At 57.6% G+C, this 11,678-nt stretch overlaps 1 protein-coding gene across 1 annotated transcript in view; it reads right to left on the reverse strand.

Annotated features, from left to right (window-relative positions):
• The window catches only part of RALGDS (ral guanine nucleotide dissociation stimulator), a 57,123-nt gene extending 48,870 nt beyond the window's left edge, over positions 1–8,253 (reverse strand). The window contains exon 1 of the mRNA XM_050320074.1: positions 8,088–8,253. Within this exon, the coding sequence (XP_050176031.1) occupies positions 8,088–8,105 (18 nt within the window). The 5' untranslated portion in view covers positions 8,106–8,253. The remainder of the gene's footprint in view (positions 1–8,087) is intronic.
• Positions 8,254–11,678: the final 3,425 nt, after the last annotated feature.

The raw sequence follows: 11,678 nt of genomic DNA on the forward strand, positions 1-11,678 counted from the left end.
GGAGGGGAAGGACAAGGCGTGGTGGGACTGAGCAGCCCCCAAGGCTGTCAGCTCTGCTGGACACAGTCCAGAGAGCACAGAGGCCCTTCCCTGACCTCCTGGGGGCTGAGGCTGGACCTCGGCTTTCCCAGGCCTGGCCCCTGTTCAGCCCACCATGGAGGGGGCTGGGAGCCTGCTGCATTTTGGGGATGGCAGTTGTGAGCTCACTTTGCTGCTGCACAGATTACCGAGCCCATCCTACCAACCTGCTCTTTCCAGATGCTTTCTCACAGCAGAGGGGAGAGCAGAGCCCCCCAGGCACTGCAGAGCAATCCCTGCTCTCAGCTTTGAAGCCAAGCCACCAAGACCCCCCCCAAAGTCAGTCTCCTCCTGTCAAGCGACCTCAGCCACTCCTCCTATGGCCCCTTTACGATTTTCACGGCCCCTCTTTGGATGCTCTCCAATAGCTTTATATCCTTTTTTTCCTTGTTTTCAGGAGCCCCCCCAGCCTGGCACATGGCACAGGGGCAGCAGGTACCCCCCCAACCCCAGCCCCAGAGCAGTCTCTGGCCGCACAGCCCGCACAGCCCCGCGGTCTCTGTGCTGCAAATCGGATGAAGCTCATTCCCGGGGGCCCACCATTGATTTCCGTTGCCTAACGACAGGAAAGCTTTATAATCCTATTAACTAAACACCCTTTCAAGCAGCACAGGGAACAGCGCAAAAGGGACTTGTGTAAGCAGTCAGAACCACCCAGAGCAGCCCCCAGGCCCCGGTAGGTGCTGGGCAAACTCCCCAAAAGCGGGGCTGTGACACCCAGAGTGGCCAGTGAGGGGTCAGTGGTGGCCACCACAGAGGAAATTTGGATCCCACCATGAAAAAGTGCTCTGGCTGCAGGTCACTGAGCCAGGAGGGCTTGCACGTAGGGACACGGTGCCCACACAGGCAAACTGGCAGGAATTGGCCCCTGAAACGTTCACAAATATTGTTGCACCTGGCCCTACTTAGAGATGTTTGACAGCAAAAGATACACAGCTTTGGCCAAAATATATAAACATTTCGTGGGAGAATGTGAATTTCCTTGTGGCTTTCTTAAGGAGAAAGGATACATTTCATCATCTATTTGCAAAATGTTTCAAGAGTGCATCCCTCCCTGCTAGTTAGAAACGACAGCCAGTGCAGGGGGAAAAAAAACCCATAAACCAAGCTTGCAGAAGATGTAAAATCCCAATTTCCAACCCAGTCCCAGGTACTCAGAGCCATGCTGCACTTCCACACGAGGGTGAGAAGCCTCCATGCCCTGGTGAGCTCCGAGGAGACGCAGGGACAGGAGAAAGACAGGAGAAGCCTCGGGTCCCGTGGCCAGACCTCCCACCAAGTGCACAGCCACTGGAAAAAATACGGATGGATGCCTGGCTGATGCCTCGTCAGACTGAAATCCCTCCGGGCGCACATTCCCTCCCCACGGCAGGCGGGGACATCCGCAGCGCTCTGCCTGAGGAGGAGGGTCCGCGCTGCGGCAGGAGGGAGGTAAACGCCTCCCCACCAGCGGGGACGCACCTTCCCCAGGCTGCGGGAGCATTCATCACCCATCTCCCCTTCCTCTCCCTTTCGTTATTGCTATTCACACAGCTTTGCAAATTGCCAGGCCCCATATTTCCCATGATGGGTTTTGGATGTGGAAGCACGGGACGGGGATACCACAGGAATCCCCACCAGTGCCACACGGTCCCCTAAACAAAACCCTTCCTCTTTTAGTGCTTATCCCACTGGAGGCAAAACAAACTGCCCTCCACGAGCACTGGCGAAGGAGAGTGTCCAAAACCCGCCCAGTGGGACAGGGACCACAGGCTCTGGCTTCCAAACCGGCCCCACCGAGGCACAGAGCTTGACCAGCCTCATTATTTTGGTGGCACCGAGGACGGCACAGCCACCAGAAGAGCCTTCCTGTCACCATGGAAATGCTGAACGGGAGGGTTTGAAGCCTGCTGGGACTTTCAACCTCTGCCAAGAAAAACAGGGCCCTTAAACAACCACGAGCCCTCCGGGTTCGTAGGAGGAGGAGGCTTGTGCTCCCCTTGGCTGGGCGTGGGGCAGCCAGTGTGGGGCTTCTCCCTGGGAAAAAGCCCTCGTGGGTTGAGATACGAACATTTTAATAACTGAGATATAGTAATAATGATGATGATGATAAAGAAAGGACACCCAGCCCTGCTCCTCCAGCCTCTGCACAGGCAGAGCTCAGCCCCATCTCTCAGCTGCCTTCTCCCAGGGGCCACTCACCAGATCTGCCCCATGGACACCCCACAGCTCAGGCAGAAGCAGCTTTCTGAGCCTGCACAGTCAATGCTTTTGTGCACCTCCACCTCTACCATCACCCTGGGAAGCCTCCTCCATCCCCTCCCAACAGATTCTACTGCTGGCTCTCCCCTGGGGCTGCACAACCTCCTTGGAGAGGGGCTAAAAGCAGCCAAGGGCTGGCTGTATTCCCATTCTGTGTAACTGGGAGCAGGACACGCAGCAGAGCTGCCGTGACCTGGGTGTTTCCGCCTGTCCTGGACCTTTCCACGCCATCCTGACCTGTCCCTGTCGTTGTTTTTCACGCTGGTGGCATCTCCTCCCCAGGGAGGTGAAGAGCCGTGTCCGCAGGGGACACTGTGGAGAGGGACAGGCAGGAAACACACGGTGGGAAATCCGCTGTGGGATGGAGCCAGCGGGGCCAAAGGAGCCGGGCAGGGCGGCTGGGAGGATTTCAAAGGGGCTGCACTGCGGAACGACCTCGACCTCCCCATGCCGTGAGAGGGAGCCAGGAGAGCTCCTTTGGTGCTGAGCACAGCCCCTGAAGTGTTTGCTTCCTGCCCTCAGGGCAGGCAGGGAGTGGGAAACGGACTGGGACCGAACTGAGGAGGAAAGATGAAAAGGACCAGCGGATGTCCCAAGGAACCAGCGAGGGTGCAAGGCAGACACGGCTCCCAGGGTGTGATCAGCCTGCACGTGCTGTAGGGGAGGCTGGGAGCAGGTTCACATGGCCACATCCTGAACCCTGGGCAGAGCATCACCCCTAGGCTGTGCCAGTAACCTGCATCCCAGCTGCATGACCCTTCCAGGATGCCAGGAGTGCTTCTCCCATCACCAATGATCCCCTGTAACAGCACTGTCCATCCCACAGCAGTCAATGTCTGCACCACACCTCACTCATTTTCTCTCCTTTCTTTTCTAGAGCCTAGAGGGAAGTGCAGGGCCTTATCTGTGATGTTTTGACATCCCAGAGCTCTGATGTCACATCTAAAGCTTCTGATTTTCTCCAAATCCTACACAACGCAGGACAGACCAAGGAAGAGCTTCTCCACCCTCACTAACCCATCAGGGCACCGCTGCACCCTTTCCTTCTCTCCATCCCCTCACTCTGCCTCTTCCTTCCCCTTGTCTTTGAAATCCCTCTCCAGGCAGGGTGGTGAAGGACACTGGATTGCAGCCACACCTTCTCCAGGGAGCACGTGAGGTTCACCAGCCCCAAGCACAGGAGGCAGGAGCCCACGGGCCCACAGCAGAGCACAGCCCAGCAAACCCGGGGGCACCGGGAGGCTGGAAATCTTTGGAGAGGATGAACTCCTGCTGCGCTCCCGGGGCCTCGAGGGAGTGGAAACTCTGTGATCCCCCAGCACACCACCACCGAGCTGCCTTTGACGTCAGCTCATGTCTACAAACACTGCCTTTGACCCGCAGCCAAAACTCACAGTGTTGGGGAATATCAGGCGGAGAAAGAGAATATCCACGGGGACGCCCCGCAGGGACCCGGCCCAGAGCTCTGGGCGGCCGAGGGCGAGCACACAGCAACACCCGGGGTGCCTTGGGAGCCAAAAGGTCCCCAAGAAATCGAGTGGCTTAAAATTGCAAATCCTCAAGGAAAACAGATGGGTGACCCCCCCCCAACCCCTCCCGCGGGAGGTCACGCAAGGCTGGACTCGGGGCGATCCCAGCAGGAAAACCTGCTAACATCTGGAGGCTCCCTCGGCAGCCAGGATCCCAGGCAGAGCAGGAGGGATGTTTGTCTGGGAGGCAGCTCGGCACCCAAACAGCTGCCAGCAGCTGCCACGGCCACCCCTGAACGCGGGCACTGTGCCAGCCAGCAGGGCAGGGACACGGCGTGTCCGACACCTGCCCCGGGCACCGGGAAAGGTTCCTACGCCGGCACTGACAGCACGGATGTGGCAGCCTGGAAAGCAGCACAGGCACCTCTCCCAGCCACCCCGGGCTGATGGAAAGGTCACGCGTTCGCCTCTTGTTTCCTGAGTGCTGGGGGGGATGGGTTGACTGGTGACAGTGGGGACAAGCACAAAAGGGAGCTGTGGATCAGGGATTTCTTTTTATAGGAGGGATGTGGCGATTGGCACGGCCTTGCTGAGGTCTCGCAGCAGGCCCACAGCGGCTTTGGGACTGGGCCTGAGGTCTCCAAGGATGGGGCTGGCTCATGTTACTCCTCACCACGAAGCCAAGCGCGGCACCTCCTGGGTGAGCTCTGCTGGGCAGATCTGCTCCCTGCAGGGAGCCCAGCTCGGCGTGCTGGGCTTTCCCAGAGAGCTGGACGCCTGCCATGTCCCTGCTGCCATCACCACTGACCCTTCCCAGCACCGGTGAAGGCAAAGCCAAGGCAGTAACTCATAGGGAAAACAACAGTGCCATCTGCTGCACAGCCCCGCTGGGCTCCGGGCAGCCCGGGGCCTGCCCACTCAGGGCTTACAGGGGCTGACACAGCTCACACCGCTCACCACGGTGTCCCCAGCCAGCACCGAGCCAGGCAAAGAGGCAGCAGCATCACTGCAACGAGAAGGCAACCCTACAGCTGTCCCGATGGCCACCCGCAGCTGAACAGCCTCTGGCTTGCACAGAAAGCAAAGGACAGCAGGATGGGGAAGGCAGAGCAGAACAAGAGAGAGTTCCAGAGTCCATTCAGGGACCACGGTGTGTGAAGGAGGAGGAAACGAAGCTCACTTGGCAAAATCAGGCAAACAACCCCCCCTCCTCCATCAGCACCCTGCAGGCGAGGCACATCTCCCAGCCTCTCCATAGGGAAGGGGAGGGGGGAAGAGGGGAACAGCCTCCCTAACACTCACCGAGCCTCGGGAAGCTATTTGACACCATGCCAAGCATCTCCTTTGGAGGGAAGTCCCAGATCCTGGCACTAGACACCGTGCACTCCCCATCTCCCTGTACTTTGTCACCCTGATATCTCACAGAACCCCAGATAGTGGTGACACCTGGGAGAGCAGGGTCAGCCTGAGGGAGTTAATAGCAGCCTCCCTGCTCCTCCAGCCCCAGCAGCTGTGTGCAGTTGCCAGTTAACCAGCCCTGTTCCACAAGTGATTGCAGCTTGGGGGCAGGTGAAGCAGTTTCCCTGTGTACATGGCCTGGAAAGCGCGCTGGTTCCTCCGTCAGACGTGTGTTGCTATAGCAATGGGAAAGGTATCAGAAGCAAAAATCCATGTTGATGGATAGTGCAGATTACTCTGAAGATTACCACCCAAAACCAGGGCCCCTGGTTCTCGAGATCCAGGCACTGGGTAGGGAATGGCACAGTGAAAACACTGCAAGGAGCGGAAAAACACAACCCTGAACATGCCCAGAATAAACACAGTCCTGAAAAGCCCCTCATTTCTTCACTTAAGGAGAAATCTCAAAGCAAACTGACACTGAAGATAATAAACTGCACTGAGCTACAGGATGTCAGATCAATCATTACAGTGTCCCAGAGATTTATTCTGGAGCCTGCAGCAGTCGCTGCAGCCTCTGATCAGCCCTGTCTGCAGGCACACAGACAGAGGCGTGAGTGGGAGCTCCAGATGGAGCGGCTGTACCACGCCAGGGAGGGACTTTGCATCTCCCCACCTGCTGCCTCCCAGCCCCTGCTGCCAGCTGGACCCTCACTCGCTGTCACTTGTTGCCAGCTCACCCTCCTACCCCCACAGAGCAACACCAAGAGTTAACTCCGAGCCATTGGAGTCACTTCAGACACAGGGAGCAGTTGACAGGGAAAGACAGAAAGAAATCCAGCTCCAGCTTTGCTTGCCTGCACTCAGGCACTCTGTGTCCTGTCCTCAGCCAGCCCCAAGACTGCTCGTCCACCATCTGCTCCCTTCTCCTGCCCAAACGGCCAGAACGGGAGAGAGGGGGATGAGTCTGCAGCTCTGGGAGCTTGGTTCAGGGTGGAAGCCACCTTCTGACCCAGCTCACGTGCAGGTTTCCCTTTTAAAGGCTGAAATTCGCCCTTGGCCGTGAACCTTTGCTTTCACATGTCAGGGACACCTGGAACAACACACCTGCAGCACTTGGAGATGAAAAACAACAAAAAAAACCTCTGCCTGTTTGCTCAGCTTATTTACTTTCCAGCACTCAGTTTTCCCAGTTGTTTGTGTGGGTCTTTCCCTTAGCAACCGGGGAGAGAAACATTTACGAGGCATGAAAAACGTAGCTGTAACAGCCATAAGAACTGGCAGGGTGGGGCTGTGGGTGCAGCTGGAAATTCCTCCTCACTGGTAAGTCACAAATGATGGGACCTCAATGAATTGCACCCTGTAAACAACAGAGTGGCTCATCATCTTCAAGCAGGCAGGATCAGGACTTCTAACCTGTGCTCTCCACTGTAACACCACCACACACACACAAGATCCTGGGTTTGGTGCAAACACCTCTATGTGCCCCAGTTTACCCATATATGAAAGGGGGATAAGTATAAAAAGTGACAGGAAGGCTGAAATTGAGACCTTAATGCAAAGTGCTCTATAGGATGCAACGTGCATTCCCCAGCCTGGGAGGCTGAGCCCTGTACATCTTTTTCTGGACAACGTTACACCTGTAATTGTCTGGATCTCCCAGCAAGATCATTCTTCCCAGTCCACAGCCACGGTGACAGAGAACTCTTGACCCTTGGCAGGGTCAGGACCCAAGCTCCAGTATTTTGGTTGCCAATCCCCTTTCCCAAAGGGCTGTGCCACCATCCAGCACATGCACATGCTGGCACCAGAGCCCGCCTCACGCACTTTACCCCCAACAGAGCTAATTCACCTTTTGTTTATTGGGCTGGATCAAGGTGAATGAGGCCCAGACCAGGGTGCAGGAGGTGGCTCTGGAATGCACATTTTCCAGTCCAAAAATGGATCCCAGCCCACTTCTCCAGCACAGCATCAGCCCTTCCCTTTATTCATTCTTGGTCTCCCAGGAGCCATCACTGCCCACTTACCTTCCTACCGCCCCCACAAGGGCAGCAGCACAGACCCTTCCCTTCCCTTTCCCAGGGCTGGGATCAGGAGGGGAACATCAGGAAAGGAATAGAAAGGATAAAGTCAGAGGGGCATCAGGACCAAAGGAAGGCAGGCACCACATTCTGATGCTACCCCCAAATTTCATGCCTTTGCTTCTCACTTCCCTGCCCCAAAAGCACCAGTGGGTTTGTGAGCACACAGCTTCAGTTCCACCTCGTCTCAATTTAGCTTCTTTAGCCTCATAAACATGACAGGCAGAGACAAGGGATCTCCTGATGCCACTTGGTCCGAGCGGTGCCAGGAGAGCTGCGGCCCTGGCTTGGCACAGCACGCAGCAGCTCCAGCCCTGCCAGCAGCATCACAGCGCAGCGGCGGCTGCAGCAGCACAGCGGCGCCCAGACCCCGTCCCAAACTGTCTTGCTTTCATCCCCGATCCGTCATCCCCTCTTACACCGGCCGCACTTTCCCATCGCACAAACAGAAAGAAAAAAAAAAAAGAAAAAAAAAACCAAACAAGAAGCCACTGAAAAACAAGACTTCCTTCTCTCTCCGCAAAGCTGCTGCTTTTCCGCCGCCAAAGCGCACGCTGCAGACCCGGGGTGCTGGCAGGTACGCTGCCCCACGACCCCAACAGGCAGCAAGCGACAGGCACTTGCAGCTACAGACCCCCAGGAAGCCACCGGCAGAGCCCACCCGCTCCCCGGCACCGCGCACGCATCAGTCACGCACCGCGGACACGCGTGGGCCGCCCTGAGCCCCCTCTAACCAGGGCGCCGGAGGGCACCGAGCCCGCGGGCAGCGCGCCGGGCGCCCGGGGGAGACAAAGCCGCCGGGTCGGCCGGCGCGACTCACCTGGGTGTCGATCATCATCGTGCCCCGCGCACATCCCCAGCGCCGCGCCGAGGGAGCCGCTTGGCCCGCGCCGGGTCCCGCGGGGCCGCTCTCACCGCCCCGGCGGGCGGGCGCGATGCTCCGCGCCGGCCATGGGGCCCCGCCGCCCCCGGGGAGCCGCCGCCAGCGCGGAGCGAGGAGCGCGGAGCGAGGAGCGCGGCCGGCAGAGCGGAGAGCGGGGCGGGAGCGGGGCGGGCACCGCTACCGGGAGGGCGGGGGCGGCTCCCGGCTCCGCCCGGCCCCGCTGCCCCGGCCCCGGCCCTGGCCCGGCGGGTGGGTGCGCGGCTGCTGCTGCTGCGGGGGTGCTCGTGGGCGCCTCTCCAGGGGTGCCCGCGCCGTGGGCGAGCACACGGGCACCTGTCCGAGGCCACCCGCATCCGTGGGAGCACGCACAGACACCTCTCCAGGGGTACCCACGCCGTGGGCGAACACACGGGGAACTCTCCCGGGGTGCCCACGCCGTGGGCGAGCACACAGGCACCTCTGCAGAGGCACCCGGGAGCCCTGGGCGCCCCTCCGCTTTTTGGGTGCTTTTTCGCTTGCGGAGGCGGGAGCTGTGGGCGCCGCGGGGGGAGCAGGACCCGTGGGAAGGCCCTGTGCAGACCCCTCCGGGGAAGGGGGGATCGGCGCGGCGCTGCCGTGCGGGATATAAATAGAAGAAGGGCTCGGGGCTGTGGCTTAACGAGTCCCCCGCGGCCCCGCCGGGCTGTCCCCAGGCGGAGCCCCCCAGGAGGCGATGCCAGGGCTGGCAGCCAGGGCACGGACACACAACCCCGGCTGTTCGTCTCCCGCTCAACCCGGCACCGTAACGGGGCACGGAGGGACCCCGGGGAAGCGCTGCCGGAGCTGCGGGCGCACGGTCGGCGAGCTGGAGCGGGAGCCGGGGAGACAGCGTGGTTGCCCTGGAAACGGAGCGGCTCCGGTACCCATCGTTTGTCATCATGAGGCCGATGGCACGAGCCATGACAGAGTGATGTCAGGAGAAGCAGGAGCTGGGAGAAGGCTGCGTCACTCCACGGCCGAGCGCTCCCGGCCGCTGCAGTGCTGGTTTTGGGGACCAGCACACCCCCCCAGGCCCCAGCAGCCAATTCTGGTCGGGTCTCAGCGGGAATGAGTGACAAGGCACAGCTCATGGCACCTGACCCTCTTCCGTGGCTCCGGGCCAGCAGAACCGGCAGCTCTGGCTGGGGAGCGCTGCCAGGAAAGGAAAAGGTGCTGCCAGGGCTCTGGCTCTGGCACTAGATGCTGCTACAGAGCAACATCCTTCTAATTATAGTAACGGTGCCAGTGCTCAACAGTGGGGGAAACGCACACTTCAAAAGGTCTAGAACTATGTAATTTGCTGCTGGCAAAACTCACTAAAAAACACACCGTAATGAAGCACTTTCTAAAGGTAATTTGTACTCATCTGGCTTGCTTTTAAATTAGCTGAAGGTTCAGCGGGGGAACAGTGGGGATGAGGTGGGCATACAAGCAGTAGAGATTTCTGGTTAAAACTGCCTCTATTCCTAAGGTTTTACACTAGTGTTACATGAAACAGCAACATTTGGTGGATCTATGTTTAAGCTAAATATAGCACAAGAAAAGTCAAGTCAGAACAGCAACACTCGTGGAGAAAGGAGGGAGTTGGGTGGGCAGGCAGACATTTAAATGTCACTCCTCAGATGCGTTTTGCTAGTGATGCTTTCCTAAATTATTTGATTGTGTGGAGCAGAACTACAGGACTGGGGGTTTTGCGTGAGTAAAGTACAACCCACTCCTGTAACTCCTTCTCCAGTTCCTGCTGTCCCTGGAAGTCACTGTCCTGTCGTTGTCACTCCACCTGGAGAGCAGCTGTTGCTCCCTGAGTGTTCCACCCCCTGGGGATCCCGCAGGGACTTGCTGGGGCAGCGAGGTGAAGCAGAGCAGGTGGGATTCAAGTGAGAAAACAGTGACCTTTGTGCTGAGAGCTGCCCTTTGAGATCAGAGCAAATCCCCACTGAGAAAGAAACTCACTCTGTGCATCTCACATTCCCTAGTGAGCAACCCAGACTAGTCCCTGTGCAAACACAGAACAAAACACAGAGACAGCCCCTTTCTCCAAGAGCCCCAGGCTGAACAGGTGAGACAAAGGGCAGGAGAGTGAACCCAGCAGCTCTGGCAGGGAGCTCCCAGCCTTCCAGCTCCTTTCCACCACTGTGCTGCTTTAGCTGCGTTAAGTCAGCCAGATGCACGTGGCTGTTCCACAAGCTGGTTTTGTGCAAGGAATATATAACTGATGTTCTTATCCTTCCTCGTCCATGTCTGCTCAAAGACCATCTTATTTCCGTGCCCCAGATGTCACCCAGGGGGGTTTGACTAGGGCAGTTCTTTCATAAGTAGTGCACTGTACCAAAGGGGTTCAAAATGACCTTTCTGGTCAGTAATGTCAGGCAACATCACCTATGGGAGGCTTATGGGAAATCCAAATAGGAGCAAAAAAGGGTCCCAGTCTGGGCTTAGTGGAAATGATCCTTGTCTTGTTAGTGGGGAGAATGAGAGGATCACGGTCTGGCCCCACCTTGACTCATATTCAGTGCTGGAAGTTTCTGTTTCTCACCCCCCCAGAGAGGTTTTCCCTCTGGGGATGGAGGCACTGTACAAGACACCAGCTGGGACAAGGAGAGAAACAGCCTGTCAAATGGGTTCTTAAATTAGATGGACAATGAATGATGAGTCTGTTCCAGCTGAGCAGAAAGAGATGGAAGGAACAAGGGGCCCTTGGGAAGGCAACAAGCTACTGCTCTGAGGCTTGGTTAATGCAAGCAGGGCTTGAGTGGAAAATACCTTGAGAGCACAAGGCAGATCCCCAGGCAGGTGATTTATTTACATGTGGTGATTCACTCTTCCTGCAGTTCTCTCTATTTCCAAGCCCAAATTCCTTTGGCACAAGAACAGATAAGACAACATTGTCCCCTGTGGTGAATGGAGGAAGACCTGCCATGCAGGAGTGACAGTCTGGAAGGCATTCCCTGCCCTGTGCCTCAGTTCCCCCACTGGGTGTTGGTGGGGAAAGCAGATCAGAAAGCAGATCCCTGTGAAGCTCCCACAGTGCTCACAAGCCCCAGACTGCACAATCCAAGGGGGAGAAGGAAAGCTTGCCTCTGATGTTGGGGGAAGGGGATTAATCAGCAGGAGATGACAACACAAGTCCAGGCTTTCGTTAATTAGAGGAGGGCAGGAGCTGATTCAGGGAGCAGCCCCCACGCTGGGGGGGTTGTTGCTGCAGGCTTGTTCTCCTGCTCCCTGGAGACACGGGGAGTTTCTGGGTACTGCTTCAAACCACAGCCCTGTCGAGCAGAAGTGTGTCACATAACACAAGATATTCCCCAGGGGAGAAGCTGCGGGGCTGCCAGGAAAATAAACATGTTTGGCACGGCACAAATCAGGCCATTATGGTGTCAATCAGAGGGTCGAGGATTCAGCCAAAAGGCAGCTTGGATGCAGAGCTGGGACCAAACCCTTCACAGAAGTTTTTCCAAGCAGGCACCCCAGAAATACAGACTGCTTTTTATCACCCAGTCTGTGCTGGAG

The sequence above is a fragment of the Myiozetetes cayanensis genome, unplaced genomic scaffold, assembly GCF_022539395.1.
Source record: "Myiozetetes cayanensis isolate MyiCay16 unplaced genomic scaffold, myiCay2020 scf23, whole genome shotgun sequence".
NCBI classification, from domain to species: Eukaryota; Metazoa; Chordata; class Aves; order Passeriformes; family Tyrannidae; genus Myiozetetes; species Myiozetetes cayanensis.